The sequence below is a fragment of the Thamnophis elegans genome, chromosome 16 (assembly GCF_009769535.1).
Source record: "Thamnophis elegans isolate rThaEle1 chromosome 16, rThaEle1.pri, whole genome shotgun sequence".
Taxonomy (NCBI): domain Eukaryota; kingdom Metazoa; phylum Chordata; class Lepidosauria; order Squamata; family Colubridae; genus Thamnophis; species Thamnophis elegans.
In genome coordinates this window covers 37,684,174-37,703,807 of record NC_045556.1, presented here as the reverse complement: position 1 = coordinate 37,703,807, position 19,634 = coordinate 37,684,174, and the positions used below count along the sequence as shown (strand labels likewise).

The 19,634-nt window shown below is 53.5% G+C and overlaps 3 protein-coding genes across 3 annotated transcripts; all 3 read left to right on the top strand.

Annotated features, from left to right (window-relative positions):
- The first annotated feature begins 2,398 nt into the window (after nt 1-2,398).
- On the top strand, nt 2,399-6,920 carry LOC116519395 (ficolin-2-like). Its single transcript, XM_032233248.1, has 9 exons — nt 2,399-3,527; nt 3,691-3,801; nt 4,098-4,151; nt 4,996-5,022; nt 5,304-5,339; nt 5,615-5,742; nt 5,875-6,004; nt 6,193-6,327; nt 6,468-6,920. Exons 1-9 carry the CDS (start codon nt 3,440-3,442, stop codon nt 6,716-6,718), a joined length of 960 nt encoding a protein of 319 aa, XP_032089139.1. The 5' UTR covers nt 2,399-3,439; the 3' UTR covers nt 6,719-6,920.
- Nucleotides 6,921-8,921: 2,001 nt separating this feature from the next.
- Nucleotides 8,922-12,934, top strand: LOC116519612 (ficolin-1-like). The gene is made up of 11 exons (XM_032233577.1): nt 8,922-9,048; nt 9,169-9,338; nt 9,467-9,580; nt 9,872-9,925; nt 10,265-10,300; nt 10,690-10,716; nt 11,194-11,229; nt 11,566-11,693; nt 11,826-11,955; nt 12,147-12,281; nt 12,418-12,934. Exons 2-11 carry the CDS (start codon nt 9,257-9,259, stop codon nt 12,699-12,701), a joined length of 1,026 nt encoding a protein of 341 aa, XP_032089468.1. The 5' UTR covers nt 8,922-9,048; nt 9,169-9,256; the 3' UTR covers nt 12,702-12,934.
- A 1,956-nt stretch (nt 12,935-14,890) lies between these two features.
- Nucleotides 14,891-17,876, top strand: LOC116519394 (ficolin-1-like). Its single transcript, XM_032233246.1, has 7 exons — nt 14,891-14,969; nt 15,071-15,184; nt 16,447-16,482; nt 16,717-16,913; nt 17,046-17,175; nt 17,316-17,450; nt 17,585-17,876. Exons 1-7 carry the CDS (start codon nt 14,891-14,893, stop codon nt 17,833-17,835), a joined length of 942 nt encoding a protein of 313 aa, XP_032089137.1. The 3' UTR covers nt 17,836-17,876.
- The last annotated feature ends 1,758 nt before the right edge of the window (nt 17,877-19,634 follow it).

Genomic DNA, 19,634 nt, shown 5'->3' with positions numbered 1-19,634 from the left:
CCCTCAATCTGGGGACCAAAGGCAGCGTTAATGACCCAACTGGAATTTGCAGAAGGAGCCTCACCCCAGAAGCCTTTGTGCCATGGAGGCTGCCCGTCAGTGGGCAAGAGATGCAATCCCCCTGACCGGGAGGCAGCCCCACAGACCCTTCAGGGGGGCTCCCGGATGACTTCTCTGAGGATTTCATTGCGGTTCAGCTGTGCATTTGGAAAGAGTTGGTTTATGAGACATTCCATCCAAATGCATATTTAGGGATGAATTTTTGCATACAATGCATAAAAAATATCCCAGGTTTATTTATTTGCCAGTTTTGTTCAATCGCGGTCTCCTCCCAAGTGAGAAAGGGCCCTCGCTGCCCCAGTGAAGGGGGAAGGCGGAGACCCCGTGCACCAGCTCTCCCCTCTGTGCCCAAAGAGGGGCTTCTGGTGCCTGGGTTCCTTCGATCAGGGGAGGGCCAGAACAGAGACACACACACCCCCAGCCACATGTACTCACGTCTTTATGATCAGATGTCTCAAATGGCTCGTACCCATTAGCCTGGAGGAAGCAGCAGAGGGCCAGGCCCAAAGTGAACAGCAAGGATTTCATCTCGCTCGGTCCTTTCTTCTCCTCAGCCAAAGAATATTCTGAGTCTCGGAGACAGGTGACTGGCGTTTGCAGAGGCTCCTTCTTTTATGCAGCCCGGGGGGCTCCCCGGGCCCCCCCATCCTCGCAGAGGCCTGCGTCATCTCCATCCAGGCGTGCAACCACCGAGATAACGGGGTTATTCTTGGCTGGGCCCCGATGCCACGAGGGCCCCGGATGGCAGGCTGACCTTACCCTTTGACGTTCTCCAAACAGGGGACGTTTGCGTTGGCTCCGGACCCAGTGGGCATTTGGCCTGCAGCCCACCGGGAAAGGTCTCCCTCTTTGTTCGGAGCTGCGCAGCAAAGGTCAGTGGCTTGGCTAAAGTGCAACAGTAACAAACTTGCGAGCAGCCAGGTGAGAGAGCAAAGGAGAAGAGGGAGTCAGGAGACCCAGGTGTCCTCAGGTGCCCAAGAGGCGACACTGTGGCACTGTACAATGCAGCATTTGTGGCCAGAGAGGAGGCGGGGGGACGAGCTCCTTCCCTACCTTGCTCTGCTCCAAGAGTCTGGGGAATGGAGGTTCCCCAAGGAGACTGTGGAAAGAGGCAGTGCCACCTTGGGGGCCTCAGTGCCACCCTTCCCACATAAGTGAACAAGCTCTCAGTGCCCCACTGCTTCACCCCTCTGAACCTCTCCAGAAGGGCTCTTCTTTTGGCCTAAAAGCCACCTGACCTTACAACCCAACCCAGGGCGGAGCACCTCGGGCAAGTAGGTCTCAGAAGGGAGAACAACACTAGTCGCCATGACACGGGGCAGCTGAGCCATCCCAGGTGGCCTCCACTGTGTCGGCAAGAGGGTGCATAGAGGCGCCTGGGGCGGCCACTGTGAAGCGATCAGAATGTGCTAGAGCAGACTCTGGCTGGCACTGCCACTGTTTCAAGGGTGGCTGGCAAATGTCTCACATCCTCCTGACCATGGACTCCGGAGTGGTGCCTGCTTGGGATGGATTACGGGGCTCTTGGGGCATCTGCAGGCAGGGCTGGGCAGGACAAGTGCCTTGCCATCTTTGATGGGGGCAGAAAAAGGAGGAAAGGCAGATGGGAGTTCCCAATTTTTAATCCTCCCCCCAACTTCCTTAAATATAAAGCCAGAGATTTATGCATTTATGAGTCTCGTGCCTTAAAATATGGTTTACAGATGTATTTAGAGGGCTGCAAAATGGGTCTGGGGTCTGCCTTGGCCCGGAGCTTTCCAAAGTCTTCTGTTTCCAAAGTTCACTGTGACCAAACCAACCAGGGCTCCTGTCTGCTGCTCCCCCGTTCGTCCAGTCCTCCCTCGGCAATAAGCGTAGGAGCAGGGAGGGGCCAGGGGTGCGGAAGGGACAGGCCAAAGCTTCCTGCGATGCACAGTGCCTGGGTGGGCAACACCCTGAGAAGGGTTGCCTGGAGAGAAAGGACCCTCCTGGCCAGGACTATGGTGGCCACGCATGTTCTTGGAGGAAGTAAGAAACGAACTGGAAAAGAGGGCAAATCTTACTGAGGCTCATAAGGATTAAATAAAAGGGGACCGGTTTTTTTTAGCAGATTTTTATTATTATTTTTTCCCTTCTACAACACCTTACAGTCATTACATCAACATTGTTATGTCATCATACTTGTACATGCATATAATATTTCGCTTCTATATTTACACACCTTTATACACAGTTCTATATACATTTATATATATTGTTTTTTTGCTTAATTTTATTCTTGTTTTGCAGCCATTTGTACCAATTGTTCCAAATTTCATAATATTCCAACTCTTCTTTATCTTTTAATTTCAGTGTTAATTTGTCCATCTCTGCACAATCCAAAGTTTTTTTTTTTTATCACTAAGGGGACCGTTTCTATTTATCACTTTATCACTGGGAGCCCAACCAAGGCAAGAAATTGTGAAATGAGTCTAAACAATTCTGACATGAAGGGCGGCCTGCTAGAATGATGGATTGCAGGGTCCCCGTGGTCATAACCCACTCTTTGTATTGAGACGTCTTTTCATTGGCCACAGAACTGATTCCTCTCAGGGGGGGGGGGGGTATTGATTGCCACTTTCGTCTCTTCTTTCTCAGCTGGGCAGGCGCTGAAGGGCGCTGGATTCTTCCTGTTGCCTGGGGCTGCTGGGCGAGGAAAGGGGGCGCCCCATGGCTCATCGGGGCCAAGGATGGAAGCAGCAGGGAAAACCCACTATCTCACATGGTTCTTTTGACCTCTCCCAGGGGTTTTTAGGCATGTTTGCTGTTTCTTCACGCCGACAGGCCACCTGTGGTCTATAACAATGCTTGAGAACAGATAGAGGAAGTGTCCCTGTGTTTCCAGCCTCTTCTGGCCTCAAACTCAGAAGGACTGGACTTTTCATGGACAACATCCATGGCCAAAGGAGAACGTCCTGGTGGGCCAAAGCCTGAGCAGGGAGAGATTTCCTAGTTGTCAGAGCAAAGACGTCTCCAAATCTGGACCTTTCCCTTCATGGGATTCCCAGCACCTGACCGAACCTTCCCCTTGCCCTGTGGCTTTTAGTCCTTCAGCCCTGTTTCCCACGCAGTCATCAAAGGTGCCGCGTGGTTGTTTCCTGGGTGAACACGTGTCCCCAGGTTTGAACTCCGGCTTTTAGTCTTTTTCTCCAAATTGGAAATCTGACTCTCTCCAAAGTGAGGAAGAATGAGGAGGAAAGCGGTGGGGCCGAGAGGCGGGTGTCCTGCTCGACAAGGAAGCAGTTTGCGGTTTTGTCATTGTTGATCTTGGAGTCCCCACAAGAGAAGGACGAGAGCAGCCGGCACCAATAAAAGCCAGAGAGGGTCCAGGACAGGTGGCAGTCAGAATCCAGCTGGCACCATGGGCAAAGCTGGCAAGCAAGCGGCTCTCTTCCTCCTCTGCCTCATGGCCACAACCTGTCCAGGGGAGAAGGAATCCTCCTGCCCAGGTGAGCAGCTGCCAGGTGGGCTCTGAGGAGGAGGAGGAGGAGGAGGAGGAGGAGGAGGAGGAGGAGGAGGAGGACAGAAGCATCGACACCATTTGGAGATGGTAAATTTACCTTTAAAAAGGAAAAAAAAGTTAGGCATTCCAAACCTTCTTCTCCCTTCCAGAAGCCCAAACGGTGGATTTGAATGGAAGCAAGTTGACCATCCTGCGGGGATGCCCAGGATACCCTGGCGCTCCAGGGCCCCAGGGCCCCCTGGGTGTTCCAGGGGCCAAAGGTGGGTCTGTTGAGCAGGGGACGAGCTGGCTCCTGAATCCGCTCCCTTCCAAAGGAAGCCCCCCACCCTTTTATCACAAGGCAGGAGGATTGCGCGGCAAAGGAAGAGTGCTAGGACTGGCACAAGGGGGCGAGGGAAGCCCTGTCTTCCTGGCACGCCAGCGGTGGAAATTCCACCTCCTGCTGAGCTTAGCCCCTGCCCTGGTTTAAGCCTGCCCTGAAGAGAGGGGCTGGGGGGGCTTCCCCTCCTCCCCCCCATAAGAGGGCCTGGAAGCTCACCCTGCCTTCTCCCAACAGGTGAGAGGGGCTTGCAGGGAAGCACTGGCGAAATTGGAGCCCCTGGATCAAAAGGTAAGGGGGCAACCAGGGGGATTCTGACACCAGAGTTGTGTGTGTGTGTGTGTGTGTGTGTGTGTGTGTGTGTGTGTATGTGTTGTCTGTGTGCAAGAGAGGAGTGCTTTGGGGAAAGGCACTCCTAAGAAGGGATGTTAAAATTGGGGGTTGGAATGCCGGGTCCAGACGGTCAAGACCCCCAGTCTACCCCAGACCCTCCCCCATCAGATGGCCTCCCGTGTGGGCAGGCAAGGGGGGCAGCATCTGGGGGGGGGCTGCCTGGGGCGAAGGTGGGGAGGCCCCAGGCAGGTTGAGCCAGGGGGGTTCAGAGGAATTTCTTCCCTTCTCTCAGGAGAAAAAGGGGAGGAAGGAAAACCCGGAGACAAAGGTAAGAGTTTCTCGGGGGTCCCTTTTTCTCACTCTGCTGCCAACACACACAGACACACAGACACACACACACACACACACACACACACACACACACACACAATGATACAAATTGTGTTTGTGCAAATCCCAAATGATGTCATTCCGTTCTAAAAGACTTTAAAAAAGTTGACCTCCGGCGTGCCAGAGACATTTTTCAAAAGGAAGGGATTCCGTGCCTCCCCTCCCGCCTCGGAAAATGGCCCCGGGGGCTCCTGCCTCCTGGGGGCGAGCATCCTGTGCCGAGGGGCTCTGGGGGGCTGGAGGGAGAGCATGCCAGGCATTTTTCCCCAGCAGAAGGGGAACTTTTTTTGGGCGGGGGGGTTCTGCCTGGTTCCTTCTTCAGCTCCTTGCCCCACTCCTGTGCCTGAGTGATACCCTTTGACCTCCCTGAAAGAGGGGAAATTCTGCCTTTCTCTTCCTCTTTGCCTTCCAGGGAATAAAGGAGACAAAGGAGAAATTGGTAAGAATTGTGTCCCCCCCACCCAGGAAAGCCAAGAGGGACCCTGGTTGAATCCTGTTCAGTTCAGCCCCCACCCCCCAATGAGCTGAAAGGGATTCGTTGCCATGGCACATCTGACTCGGCTGAGCCTATGTCACCCTCAGCTCAAGTCAGGCCTGAGGGATGACTGGTTTCCCCCCCCAGGCCCCCCAGGCCACATGGAGTGGGGGAGTTCTTCTCCCTGGGGAAGGAATTGGTGGGAGTTCCCTGCCCTCCCTGAGCTGCTTCCTTCCTTTGCACAGATGGGGAGGGGCTGGATGCTCTCCAGTGCAAGCGAGGTGAGTGGGGGGGGGACTCCTCCCTACCCCTTCCTTTCCTTCCCCCCACCCCAAATTTCTGGGAGAGCCAATGACTTGGCCAGGTAGTTCCGGGGTCCACAGGATCCCCTTATGACCACAGGCAGTCTTGGCTCCAAAATGGGAAACACAAAAAATGGGTAACTGTGGTTTTTAAATTAAAAGTTCAACTACTTGGCCCGCTTCACCAGATGGAAGCCTTTTGCAAACCAGCTGCAGCTCCCCAGGAATCAGAATCTGCCTCTCCTTCTGCCCAGGTGCCCGAAACTGTAAGGAGCTCCTGGCCCAGGGGGTGGTCCTGAGCGGCTGGCACACCATCTACCCCCAGGACTGCCGGCCCCTGCGGGTGCTGTGCGACATGCACACCGACGGAGGCGGATGGATCGTGAGTCCGGCCCACGGTGCTTCTGGGTGAAGAGGGACAGCTCTAGGGACCCCCAACATTTGGGAAGGGAGGGGTGTGGGGAGAGAAAGCCTGCCCAATGGGGAGGGGAAGATGCCCGGCTGTCACCCGCAGGTCTTCCAAAGGAGGTCGGATGGCTCCGTGGATTTTTTTCGGGACTGGGATGACTACAAGAAGGGATTTGGAAGCGAGCTGAGTGAATTCTGGCTGGGGAATGACCACCTTCACCTCTTGACCTCCCTGGGTGAGAGGCTTCTCCCTGGACCCTCCCGCTGCCAGGGGAGAGGGGCGCAGGGCTTTGGCTGGGCAGAGCCTCTGGTGAAGCCTGAGCCCCCTCTGCGGATGTAGTAACAATTGTGAGGCCAGAGCTCCAGGCTGAGGGTCTTTGAGCCATGTGAAGACTGAACCTCAAGGCTCTTCTCTCTATCCTAGGAGAGAACGAGTTGCGTGTTGACTTGATGGATTTTTTAAATAAACATTCCTTCGCCCAATACGGATCCTTCCAGGTGGCAGCGGAATCCGATCAGTATCGGCTGACTGTGGGCAACTTCACAGGGGGGCCAGCAGGTGAGTCCCCCAAAGAAGTCCTTCTCCACGAACTTCCCCAACCTGTGCAGTGCCAGTCTGGCCAAGGACTGCCCTCCCTGGCTGGCTGATGCCCTGGAGATGCCCTGGAAACCCTCCTGCCTCTCTTCCCCCCCCCCCAGGCGACTCTCTAAAGAGGCACCACAACATGTCCTTCTCCACCCGGGACAAGGAGCAGGACCCCCCAAAAAAGAAATGCGCCACAAGGTTCAAAGGGGCCTGGTGGTACCACGGCTGCCATGACTCCAACCTCAACGGGAAATACTGGCTGGGAGAACACCAGTCCTTTGCAGACGGCATCAACTGGAGAACAGGGAGAGGCCACAATTACTCTTACAAGCAGGCAGAAATGAAGTTCAGGCCTACGACTTAGGGGACTCCTTCAGCTGACGGGGGTTTCCTCTGAGGGGTGTCCAAAGGGCATCTAGTCCATCCCCTCTGCTTTTGATTTGCTAACTTGCATTTGAATTTTACAAAATACAAATGATTAAATGATCTTTAAGCAGCTGCTCCTTTTCCATCTGATTCCCTTCTTCTGTGCAAGAGCTGAGCAGCCAAAGGATGGCAAATGAATAAATACGGTTAAGGTTAAGGTTAAGGTTTGTTCAACTTGTATGCCGCCCTATTCCCGAGGGACTCAGGGCGGCTAACAAACCAAAGGGAAGGGGAATACAAACAGAACACAAGACAAACAAAATTAAAATTAAAACAAAACAACAGTCACAACAATTTAAGTGGGGCCGGGAGCTCGTCAGCCCCAGGCCTGCCGGAACAGCCAGGTCTTTTATTAATACAATTAATAAAAGTTTGATCTGCAACTCAGCATCTAAGCGTCCTCCATTCCAAGGGCATAAAATCTGCCAGAGGTAGAGCTCTGAACTTCTCATAACAGAGCAGGACCAGCCGGCCACCTCCCAGGTGGTTCCCACACATCGTGAAGCCCCAAGTGGTTGCAGAGCATCTGCATCAGCCTGGTTGGTCCCAAACTGAAGGGGCTGCAGGGGGCTGCAGCCTTTGACCTCCCCGAGAGTCTCCCAGGCTTTGAAAGCAACTTCGCTTCCCCCCTTCGGTCTCCCAAGGATCATCCAATGGTGAGGGAGTTCAGCACCACAGCCAGCGCCTCCCTCCCTCCCCCCTCCCCCATGTCAACTGTTGGAGAACATGAAAACAAAGCAGGAAGATGCGGAAGGGAACTTGAGTCTTCCCCTGGGGTCCCTTTGCCTGGGCACCCGCCTGGGGTAGCTGGGCGGTGGGGAGAGGTGGGGGGCACCTGTGGGTCAGAGCTGGACTTTCCCTTCCTGGAGCCCTGATGGCAGAGGATGAGAGCAAGAGGGAAAGCGGCCCATCTTATATGATTCTCTCCACCTCCCCAAGTGGCTTTTAGGGATGTTTGCTCGTACCCATCCTGTATGTGCCGCTTTTAATTCAGATTTATTTATTTGTTTGTTTTCTTATTAAATTCATTTGCCATCCATCTCGTATCAAAACAACTCTGGGCATCTTACATTTGTCTGCTCTTATCCATCCTGGATCTTTACATCTTGTGCCGCTTTTAATTCAAATAATGTGTGGCTCACAACCCCATGTGGGGCTGGTCAGGCCCTGCACATGGAACCCCTCCCTGGCCTCGGATGGGAAGGTCCAGACTTCTCAAAGGCAACATCTGGGAACAAAGGAGAAAGTCCATCAGTTCATCTGCCAGCCAATGTCGGCTGGCGACCCCCCGTGGGAGAGCCTTCTCTGTTGCAGCTCCGGCCCTCTGGAACGAGCTCCCTGTTGAGATCCGGACCCTTACTACCCTCCCGGCCTTCCGCAAAGCCACCAAGTCCTGGCTGTTCCAGCAGGCTGGGGGAGCTGAGAAGCATCTACCTCCACGGAAATTGTGAATGTTGGTTTTGTTTTTAATATGTTGTCTTTGTCTCGTTCCCCCCTTTCCCTTGTCTTTTGTAAGCCGGCCGGAGTCCTCCGGGAGTGGGCGGCATACAAGACAAACAAACAAACAAATAAATAAATAAATAAATAAATAAATAAATAAATAAATAAATAAATAAATAAATAAATAAATAAATAAATAAATAAATAAATAAACAAACAAACAAACAAATAAACAAACAAATAAATAAATAAATTCTCCAGTGGCTCAAAGGCTGCGGAGGGAGGTAACTCCTGGCTGTTTCCTGGATGGGTGTCATAGCAAAGACATCTCCAAGTCTGGACTGAAATGAAATCTGGATTAAAACTAAATCTACTTTGAAATCGGACCTTTTCCTTCATTCACCGCACCTGACCAAGCTGTCTCCCTCCCCTCTTGCTTTTAGTCCTTCAGCCACATTGCCCACATTTCTATACATTTCTGCACAACCAGGAAATTGAATTGAATTGTTTATTATTTATAGGCCGCCCTTTTCTCTGAGGGGACTCAGGGCGGCTTACAATTCATGGGAAGGGGAGTGCAAGACAATATAACACAATACGTGAAAGTTACAGCCGAGTTGTTTACTTGGTGCACAGGCGTCCCCAGATTTGAAGTCCGGCATAATTTTGGCCATTGGACTCCCGGTTGCTGACTCTGAATGGGAAAGCTTCTTGCAACCAAACAACAGGAAAAAAGGACCACCTGGAAGATACTCCCTGGTTGTGGAAGTCCAAAATTTCCATTGCAACAAAAAGGAAACTGGAGGGAAGGAGGCTCATTTGGAGCAGGTGAGCGAGACGCCCCCCCCCCAAATGAGGAAGGATTAGAAGAAAAGCTGTTGAGCCGAGAGGCGGGTGTCCTGCTCGACAAGGAAGCAGTTTGCGGTTTTGTCATTGTTGATCTTGGAGTCCCCACAAGAGAAGGACGAGAGCAGCCGGCACCAATAAAAGCCAGAGAGGGCCCAGGACAGCCCGCAGTCGGAGTCCAGCTGGCACCATGGGCAGCAAGCGAGCGGGTCTCTTCCTGCTCTGCCTGATGGCCGCAAACTGCGGAGGGGCCGAGAAGGCTACCTGCCCAGGTGAGCAGCTTCCAGGTTGACTCTGAGGGGGAAAGACAGCATCACCACCCTTCGGAGATGGAAAATTTAGGTTTGCTAAAAAAAAAAAAAGGTTCTTATTCTTTCAGCATTTAATTCTTCCTTCCCAGAAGCCCAGGTGTTGGAGCTGAATGGAAATGACAAGATGACCATCCTGAGGGGATGTCCAGGCTCCCCTGGCTCTCCAGGCCCCCAGGGACCTCCTGGCTTTCCCGGGGCCAAAGGTGGGTCTGCAGAGGGAGGAAGGAGGTGGCTCCTGCCTCTGGCGCCTCCCCAAGGAAGTCCTGCATCCTGGCCGCCAGCAGGAGGGAGTGTGCTGTGGAGGGAGAGAGCAGGGACGGGAACAAATGCGGCTGGAGCTGCTGGGCGCTTGAGCTGTGACAGCTGCCCCTCCGGAAGTGGGCATTTCCTTGGGGACACAACTATCTAACACAAGGGCACAAAAGAGAGTGGCTGGCAGGGGGCTTCCCCCCTGGGAAGAAGGTCTGGAAGCTCACCCTGCCTTCTCTTGACAGGTGAAAGGGGCTTGCAGGGAATCCCTGGGGAAGTTGGACCCCCTGGGCCGAAAGGTAAGGGGGGAACCAGGGGGATTCTGAGTCTAGTGTTGCAGGTGTGTGTCTGTGTGTGTGTGTGTGTGTGTGTGCTTGTGCGTGCTTGTGCAGCTGTTGGAGAGAGAGGATCGCTTTGGGGAATGGAGCTCCACAGAAGGGGCACTAAAATAAGGGGGGTTGGACTGCCTCAGTCAGAAGGTCAAGACCCCCACCCCAGACCTTCCCGCCTCAGCTGGCCTCCTGTATGGGCAGGGAGGTCAGAGGGACGGCATCTGGGGCATTGCCTGGGGCAAAGGAGGGGAGGCCCCAGGCAGGTTGAGCCAGGGGGACTCAGAGGAATCTCTTCCTTTCACTCAGGAGAAAAAGGGGAGGCAGGAAAACGCGGAGAGAAAGGTAAGCGTTTCTTCCGCTTCTCAGGGGTCCCTCTTTCTCACCCTGGAGCGCACGCGCGCACACACACACACACACACACACACACACACTGTGTTTGTCCAAGTCACAATTGATGCCATTTGGTTCTGAAGATCAAGATTCAGAACCATTGAGATATTTTTCAAAAGTAATGGACCACCCCCCTCCCCAGAAAATGACCGATGAGGCCCCCTGGGTGAGTAGCTCAAGGGAAGGGGGGTCCTGGGGGGCTAGGGAGAGAGGTGGCCCCCATTTTCCCCAGCACCTTTTTCTGAGGTTCTTCTTTGGCTTCCCCCTTTGAGCCCCCGTGAGGCCTCTGGACCCCCCAAATGAGGGGGAATTCTGCCTTTCTCTTCCTCTTTGCCTTCCAGGGAAAAAAGGCGACAAAGGAGAAATTGGTAAGAAATGTGGCCCCTCCCAGCAAAGCCAAAAGGGCCCCTGGTCGAATTGAGTTCCATGGAGCTAAAAGGACTCCTGGCCGTGGCTCATCAGACACGCCGACTATAAGATAAGGGACTTGGAAGGGACCTTGGAGGTCTTCTAGTCCAACCCCCTGCTCCCATCAGGAGGCCCCCGTGCCATTCCGGACAAAATAACTGTATAATCTCTTCTTGAAAGGCTCCAGTGATGGAGCAGACACAACATCTGGAGGCTCCCTTCCCCTCAGCTCAAGTCATGGCCGCGTCCCCCACTCCAGGCCCTCCCGGCCACATGGGAAGTTCTCCTCCATGGGGAGGGAATAGGTCCTCAATCCCAATGGGAAGAATGGTGGCAGGGGAAGACGTTGGCCCAGCCCTCCAGAAATGGCCCAAGTGACGTCCTGCCCAGATGGTGGAGTTCCCTGCCTTCCTGAGCTGCTTCCTTCCTTTGCACAGATGGGGAGGGGCTGGATGCTCTCCAGTGCAAGCGAGGTGAGTGGGGGGGGGGACTCCTCCCTACCCCTTCCTTTCCTTCCCCCCACCCCAAATATCCGGGAGAGCCAATGACTTGGCCAGGTAGTTCCGGGGTCCACAGGATCCCCTTATGACCACAGTCAGCCTTGGATCCAAAATGGGAAACACAAAAATGGGTTTTCTCTAAAGTAACTGTAATTTTTAAATCAAAGGTTGAACCACTTGACTGGCTCAACTTGCTGGAATCCTGTTGCAAACCAACTGTGGCCCCACAGGAATCAGAGGGGTGGGTGGGTGTTGGGCCAAGCCACAGCGGAAGGGAGCACCCCCTCCCCTGCCTCTCCTTCTGCCCAGGTGCCCGAAACTGCAAGGAGCTCCTGGCCCAGGGGGTGGTCCTGAGCGGCTGGCACACCATCTACCCCCAGGACTGCCGGCCCCTGCGGGTGCTGTGCGACATGCACACCGACGGAGGCGGATGGATCGTGAGTCCGGCCCATGGTGTTTCTGGGTGGGGAGGGACAGTTCTGGGGACCCCCAACATTTGGGGAGGGAGGGGTGTGGGGAGAGAAAGCCTGCCCAATGGGGAGGGGAAGATGCCTGGCTGTCACCCGCAGGTCTTCCAAAGGAGGTCGGATGGCTCCGTGGATTTTTTCCGGAACTGGGATGACTACAAGAAGGGATTTGGAAGCGAGCTGAGCGAATTCTGGCTGGGGAACGACCACCTTCACCTCTTGACCTCCCTGGGTGAGAGGCTTCTCCCTCGTGGCCCTGAGCCCCCCTGCTACCAAGGGAGAGGGGCACGGGGTCCTTGCTGGGCAGAGCTGCTGCCCGACCCTTCTCACTGGACGAGGGTCTTGGTGTCTGAGCAGTGCATTATGTGAATCAAACACGTGAGTTTCTGCAGGTGTGGACCTGATTCCCCAATTCCTTCCTAGGAGAGAACGAGTTGCGTGTTGACTTCATGGATTTTGAAAATAAACATTCCTTCGCCAAATTCGGATCCTTTCAGGTGGCAGCGGAATCCGATCAGTATCGGCTGACTGTGGGCAACTTCACGGGGGGCTCCGCAGGTGAGTCCCCAAAAAAGTCCTTCTCCATGAGTCTCTCTGGGCTGGGCAGTGCCACTCTGGCCAAGGACCGTCCTCCCTGGCTGGCTGATGCCCTGGAGATGGCCTGGAAACCCACTTGCCTCTCTTCTCCCCCCAGGCGACTCTCTAACGAGGCACCACAACATGCCCTTCTCCACCCGAGACAAGCAGCAGGACCCCCAAAACCATAAATGCGCCCAAACATACAAAGGGGCCTGGTGGTACAATGACTGCCATGACTCCAACCTCAACGGGAAATACTGGCTGGGAGAACACCAATCCTTTGCAGATGGCATCAACTGGAGAACGGGGAAAGGCTACAACTATTCATACAAGCGCACCGAAATGAAATTCAGGCCTGTGGCTTATGGGGCTCCCTCAGCTGACGGGGGTTTCTTCTGAGGGCTCCCAAAGGGCATCTAATCCATCCCCTCTGCTTTTGATTTGCTACCTTGCTGGAGAGCCTGCATTATGCAACATTTACAAGATGAAGTGATCTACTCCCAAGTGACTTTGCAGGGTCGGGGGTGGGGGTGGGGGGCTTTTCCACCTCTCCCTCTTCACCTGCACAGCAGTTAGGAAGCCAATAAATGTAAAATAAATAAGATTAGTAAATAAAAATGTGATCTGCAATGCAGGCGGAGGCCGCCACGTGTCCTTCATTGAAAGGGCGTAAGATCTGCCAGCCTTTGGCAGAGGAATGGCTTTGAGCATCCCGACACCCAGCAGCACCAGGCCTGGCACCTCCCAGTTGGTTCACACGTTGCGGGAAATCCCAAGTGGTTGCATGGCGTCTCCTAGGCAGCCTTCTTCAACTGGCCTGGTTGGTCTGAACTCTCCACAGTCTCTGAGGCTTTGAAACTAACCTGGGAACCCCCTTAAATCTGTCCAGGTTCATTCCTGACTGAGGGGGTTCAGTACTGCAGCCTGGACCAGCCCTCCCCACTGTGGTCTTTTGAAATGAAGCTGAAAGGTGCAGAAGAACTCTTTGTCATTTTTCATTTTGCCTGGCATCTGCCTGGAGCTGCTGGGCTCTGGGACAAGGGGGTGGGTGCCTCCCATGGTCAGAGCTGGACCTCTCCTGCCTGGAACCGTGATGGCTGAGGATGAGAGCAATGGGGGGAAATAGCCACTCATGTAATTCTTTCCCATAAAGGAGATTTTTTTGCAGCTCTCTGAGCTTGGTGGTTTTCTTGTTCCATGATCCAACTAGGTAACATCATCAGTTGCTAGGAAGGAGTGGATTTGCTCCTGGTTTATATATTCTAGTGGTTTGTCCTATCAGTGTTGGTGGGGGTCATCTTAGAGGTGCTTTTTTGGGGCTTGTCACAAGAAACGGACACGCTTGGTCTCAACTGGGAATCTGTCACCATCCTAGACCAAGCCAAGTCCAAAAACACCAGGGAATTTCTAGAAGTCTGGCACTCTGGCGACAAATCAGCCTTCAACAGACACATAGGCATTAACAATATTTATAGACTATGCAAAAAGGACAATCCCCCAGCCCAAAAAGGAACTAAAAGACCCCAGCCCCTCCCCACCAGCGCTCAGGACCCAGAAGATCCTAGATTAACTCCAGGATCAGATCAACCATCAAGAACTAAGCAATATCCCAACCAAGGAACTTCCAAACAATAAAAGGCCCAACCCAAATAATCCACCATCACTAGCACTGGCAGGGCAAGTCACTAGAATATAAACTGAGAACAAACATCACTCCTCACTGGCACTGATGATGTTACCTAGTTGGGTAATGAAAGAAAACAACCAAGCTCAGGGAGCGTCTTAATTTTTTCCACCTCTCCAAGTGGCTTTTGGGGATGTTTGCTCTCATCCACGCTGAATCTTTACATGTTGTGCCACTTTCAATTCAATTCACGTGTGTGTGTGGTTCACAACACCATGGGAGACCACTCACGCCTTGCACATGCAACCCCTCCCCCACACTTCAGATGCGGAAGGTCCAGACTTCTCAAAGACGAAGGTTGAATGTCTCCAGTGGCCAAAAGGTTGAGGTGGGAGGCACCTTCTAGCTATTTCCCAGATGGCTGACACAGCCAACACATCTCCAAAATCTGGACTTTTCCTTTCATGGGACTCAAAAGGACCTGATCAGATCTCCTCCCTCCCCTGTGGATTTTAGTCCTTCAGCCCTGTTGCTCATATTTCTACACAAACAGAAAAGTGTGTTTGTTTAATTGGTGTATAAGTTTCCCCAGATTTGAAGCCTGGCATAATTTTGGCCATTGGTTAATTGCTCTGCATGGGGAATCCAATTCTGCTTACAAAGCACCAGCAGGGAAAGGGGACCACCTGGAATCTCATTAATCCAGTTGTTCCATTGCACAAAAAGGAAACTGGAGGGAGGCAGGCTGATTTGGAGCAGGTGAGAGAGGCTCCCTCCCCAAATCAGGCAGAATTAGAACACAAGCTGTTGAAGCGAGAGGTGTGTGTCCTGATCAACAAGGAGGCCTTTGTGTTGTTGTAACTATTAACCTCGGAGTCCCCGCTTGAGAGATTAAAATCCAGCCTCCGCCAATAAAAGCCAGAGAGGGTCCAGGACAGGCGGCAGTCGGAGTCCAGCTGGCACCATGGGCAGCAAGCGAGCGGCTCTCTTCCTCCTCTGCCTCATGGCCACAACCTGCGGAGGGGCGGAGCCCTCCTGCCCAGGTGAGCACAGGCAGCATCGCCACCCTTCGGAGGTGGGAAACATAGCTTCACTTAAAATAAAAACCTGCTTATTCCTTCCAAATCTTCTCCTTCCTTCCCAGAAGCCCAGGTGGTGGAGCTGAAGGGCAGCAGCAAGCTGGCCATCCTGAGGGGATGTGCAGGGATGCCTGGCTCTCCAGGGGCCCAGGGACCCCCTGGCTTTCCTGGGGCCAAAGGTGGGTCTGCGGAGAGAGGAAGGAGGTGGCTCCTGCCTCTGGTGCCTCCCCAAGGAAGCCCCCGTCCTGCCCGCCAGCAGGAGGGAATGTGCTGCGGAGGGAGAGAGCCGGGATGGGAACAAATGCGGCTGGAGCTGCTGGGCGCTTGAGCTGTGACAGCTGCCCCTCCGGAAGTGGGCATTTCCTTGGGGATAGGCAGATGCACAACTATCTAACACAAGGGCACAAAAGAGAGCGGCTGGCAGGGGGCTTCCCCCCCTCCTTCCGCAGAAGAGGGCGTGGAAGGTGACTTTGCTTTCTCCTGACAGGTGAAAGGGGCTCACAGGGAGCCCCTGGGGAAATTGGAACCCCTGGGCGGAAAGGTAAGGGGGAAACCATAACCTATGCTAGCATTGCATGTCGGTGGGCGTACCTGTGTGTGTATTCCCTATGTGGGCAGAGAAGAGGGCTGGCATGGGGGGGGTCTGCCTGGGTGAGGGGGCTGGGGGAGGTTGAGTCAGGGGGACTCAGAGGAATCTCTTCTTTTCACTCAGGAGAAAAAGGGGAGGCAGGAAAACCCGGAGAGAAAGGTAAGAATTTGGTTCTCTCTCTCTCTCTCTCTCTCTCTCTCTCTCTCTCTCTCTCTCTCTCTCTCTCTCTCTCTCTCCCTCCCTCCCTCCCTCCCCTCCCTCTCTCTCTCACACACACACACACACCACAAATTGTGTTTGTGGAAATCACAAATGAAGTCATTCTGTTTTGAAATACTGAAAAATGTTGAGGTCAACAGAGATGCTTTTCCAAAGGAAGGGACCGACGAGGAAATGACTGATGAGGTCCCCGGGGAGAGAAGCTCGCGGGGGGGGCACCCATTTCCTCCCAGAAGAGCCCCTTTTTCTAGGGTTCAGCGCAGCCTGGTTTTTCCTCAGCTACCCCTCTTGAGCCCCCATGAGGCTGCTGAACCCCCAGCCCCTCAAGGAAAGCCAATTCTGCCTTTCTCTTACTCTTTGCCTTCCAGGGAATAAAGGAGACGGAGGAGCAATTGGTAAGAATTGTCCCCCCACCCCAAAAGAAAGCCAAAAGGTCAGCTCAGCCTCCCAACCAGCTCAGTGGGGCATGAAGTTGTGGCTGAAAGGGACTCGTGGCTGTGGCACAGGTGCCATGGCTGACTTCAAGTCAGCAGAGATGGAACCCTTCACCAGGTCCTTGCCTGCCACCTGGGGTGGGCTGGGGTCTTCATCCAGGGGGGAGGAACTGAATTTTATTGGCTTCCTTTCCTGCAGATGAGAAGGGCTTCGATGCTTTCCAGTGCAAACGAGGTGAGGGGGCGGGGGGGGGCATCCTATACATTTATTTCCCTCCCCCACAGATACCCTGGAGAGCCAGTGACATGGCCAGGGCATTTCTCCTTCAGCCTTTGCATCAAAACAATCGGGTTTGCCTTAAAATAGGCTTAATTTTTAAATTAACTTTTCAACACTATGACCCCTTGGCCTGCTGCCTGTTGCTGATCAGCTGTGGCCCCTGAGTCAGCCCTCCACCCAGAACATGAGGGTTGGGGGTATTGGGCCAAGCCCCTGGGGAAGGGAGTGCCCCCCTCTCCTGCCTCTCCTTCTGCCCAGGTGCCCGAAACTGCAAGGAACTCCTGGCCCAGGGGGTGGTCCTGAGCGGCTGGCACACCATCTACCCCCAGGACTGCCGACCCCTGCGGGTGCTGTGCGACATGCACACCGACGGAGGCGGATGGATCGTGAGTCCGGCCCACGGTGTTTCTGGGTGGGGAGGGACAGCTCTGGGGACCCCCAGCATTTGGGAAGGGAGGGGTGTGGGGAGAGAAAGCCTGCCTAATGGGGAGGGGAAGATGCCCAGCTGTCACCCGCAGGTCTTCCAAAGGAGGTCGGATGGCTCCGTGGATTTTTTCCGGAACTGGGCTGACTACAAGAAGGGATTTGGAAGCGAGCTGAATGAATTCTGGCTGGGGAACGACCACCTTCACCGCTTGACCTCGCTGGGTGAGGGGCTTCTCCCTTGCGGCCCTGAGCCCCCCTGCTACCAAGGGAGAGGGGCACAGGGTCCTTGCTGGGCAGACCCTTCTCACTGGACGAGGGTCTTGGTATCTGAGCAGTGCATTATGTGAATCACACACACATAGGAAAGAACGAGTTGCGTGTTGACTTCATGGATTTCGAAAGTAAACATTCCTTCGCCAAATACGGATCCTTCCAGGTGGCAGCAGAATCCGATCAGTATCGACTGACTCTGGGCAACTTCATTAGCGGCCCTGCAGGTGAGTCCCCCAAATAAGTCCTTCTCAGTGAGTCTATCTGGGCTGGGCAGTGCCAGTCAGGTCAACGACTGCCCTCCTTGGCTGGCTGATGCCCTGGAGATGCCCTGGACACCCACCTGCCTCTCTTCCTCCAGGCGACTCTCTAAAGAGGCACCACAACATGCCCTTCTCCACCCGAGACAAGCAGCAGGACCCCAAAAACCAGAAATGCGTTGACAAATACAAAGGGGGCTGGTGGTATAATGACTGCCATGACGCCAACCTCAACGGGATTTATTATCTGGGAAAACACAATTCTTTTGCGGACGGCATCAACTGGAGAACAGGGAAAGGCTACAACTACTCCTATAAGCGCACAGAAATGAAATTCAGGCCGGTGGGTTAGTGGGTCTCTTCCTGAGGGGTTCCTAAGGGCATCTAGTCCATTCCATTTGCCTTAGATCCACCCCTTGACAGAGAGTTTGCATTTTAGGTAATTGACACGATAAAACCATCTTCACTTCAGCTACTCCCAAATGCCTTTGCAGGGTTGGGGGGGGTTCTATCTCTCCCCTTCATCTGTGCAGGAGTTGAGCCGTCCATGAATGTCAGATTAATAAATACAATTAATAAAAGTGTGATCTGCAACCTATACAAATGTCTCCAGTTATTCTTTATTCGGAGGCATAAAGTCTGCCAGCCTTTGCCAGAGATGGGGGGCAGTTCCCCACATTGCACGAAGTCCCTGGTGGCTGCGTAGCATCTCAGGGGTCCGCAATGCGGCTGCAGCCTTTGAATCCTCGTCCTGAGTCTATGAAAGCAACCTGGGAGCCCCCGAAGACCCCCAAGGTTGACTCCTGGCTCAGGGAATTGAGTTCCTTCCTTTTATTTGCATCTGAACAATTTATTATCCGCTCCTCTTCCCACTCGGTCCGTCTGGGGAGCTTACAGTGTTGAAAGAGAAAAGTGTATAAAACCTAATAATAATAATATATACTGTAATAAGTCAACCTACCCAAAAAGATGGGGAAGGGGAATCATGATGAGGCATAAAGGGGTGACGGGGTGCTTAATCTCTCATCCACCCCTCTCCTTCATGATGGGGTCTTGGAAGAAGATGAAAAAATAAAAGCCTTGAATGGGATTGGATGCTTCCCCAGGACTCCCTTGGCTGGGCACCTGCCTGGGGCCATTGGGTTGTGGGACGAGGTGGGGGGTGCCTGTGGGTCAGAGCTGGACCTCCCCTTCCTGGGGCCCTGATGGCTGAGGACGAGAGCAACGAGAGCAGTGGGGAAAACAGCTGGGAAAAATGGCCCCTCTTCAATGATTCTTTCTACATCCTCAAGTGGGATCTTTGCTCTCCGTACCTTTATACCATTTTATTGCTTTTAATTCAATTCACGTCACGACACCATGTGAGACCAGTCATGCCTTGCACATGCAGCCCCTCCCTGCCCCCACGACCTGGGATGCAGAAGGTCCCACTTCTCAAAGACAACATCTGGGCACCAAGCAGTGGTGGGATTCAAATAATTTAACAACCGGTTCTCTGCCCTAATGACCATCTGGGTAGGTGGGGCTCGGTGGTCCTGTGACTGGGTGGGTTTGGCCAACTCAAGGTCACTCAAGTCGATGGGCGCTTCGCCTTAGCCATTCCAATATAATAAGGGTTAACCGGAGAGGCAGTTTTTGTAAGCAGGGCAATAAAGAATAGGCTAGAAACAACACTAGAATGTTTCCCCCCTGCCTTCCTTACCAGATTAGCCCTGTAAAATGGAAAAAAACAAAAGGAGATTTCTTCCAACAACCGGTTCTCTGAACTACTTAGAAAGCTACCAACCGGTTCTCACGAACAGGTGCGAACCGGCTGAATCCCACCACTGGCACCAAGGATAAAGTCTCCACTGGCCCAAAGGCTGAGGAGGGAAGCACCCCAACAGTTGCCACAGCCAAGACATCTCCAAATCTGGACCTTTCCCTTCATGGGACTCAAAGGGACCTGACCGAACCTTCTCCTTCCCCTGCGGCTTTTAATCCTTCACCCCTTTTGCCCAAATTTCTACACAATCGGGAAAGTTACATATAGTTGTTTACTTGGTGCACAATGTCCCCAGACCTGAAGTCTGGCATTATTTGAGCCATTGGGTGCCTGGTTGCTTACTCTAAATGGGAAATCAATTCCTCTTACAAACCTCCAGGAAGGAA

What these genes read in the sequence shown, in the direction of transcription:
- LOC116519395 (XM_032233248.1), top strand. Translation starts at nt 3,440, where the DNA reads ATGGGCAAAGCTGGCAAGCAAGCGGCTCTCTTCCTCCTCTGCCTCATG. An exon ending in TGCTCTCCAGTGCAAGCGAG is followed by an intron (nt 5,340 to 5,614) that starts GTGAGTGGGGGG and finishes CCTTCTGCCCAG; the next exon opens with GTGCCCGAAACTGTAAGGAG. An exon ending in CCGACGGAGGCGGATGGATC is followed by an intron (nt 5,743 to 5,874) that starts GTGAGTCCGGCC and finishes TGTCACCCGCAG; the next exon opens with GTCTTCCAAAGGAGGTCGGA.
- LOC116519612 (XM_032233577.1), top strand. Translation starts at nt 9,257, where the DNA reads ATGGGCAGCAAGCGAGCGGGTCTCTTCCTGCTCTGCCTGATGGCCGCA. An exon ending in CGAGAAGGCTACCTGCCCAG is followed by an intron (nt 9,339 to 9,466) that starts GTGAGCAGCTTC and finishes CTTCCTTCCCAG; the next exon opens with AAGCCCAGGTGTTGGAGCTG. An exon ending in CCGACGGAGGCGGATGGATC is followed by an intron (nt 11,694 to 11,825) that starts GTGAGTCCGGCC and finishes TGTCACCCGCAG; the next exon opens with GTCTTCCAAAGGAGGTCGGA.
- LOC116519394 (XM_032233246.1), top strand. Translation starts at nt 14,891, where the DNA reads ATGGGCAGCAAGCGAGCGGCTCTCTTCCTCCTCTGCCTCATGGCCACA. An exon ending in GGCGGAGCCCTCCTGCCCAG is followed by an intron (nt 14,970 to 15,070) that starts GTGAGCACAGGC and finishes CTTCCTTCCCAG; the next exon opens with AAGCCCAGGTGGTGGAGCTG. An exon ending in TCACCGCTTGACCTCGCTGG is followed by an intron (nt 17,176 to 17,315) that starts GTGAGGGGCTTC and finishes ACACACACATAG; the next exon opens with GAAAGAACGAGTTGCGTGTT.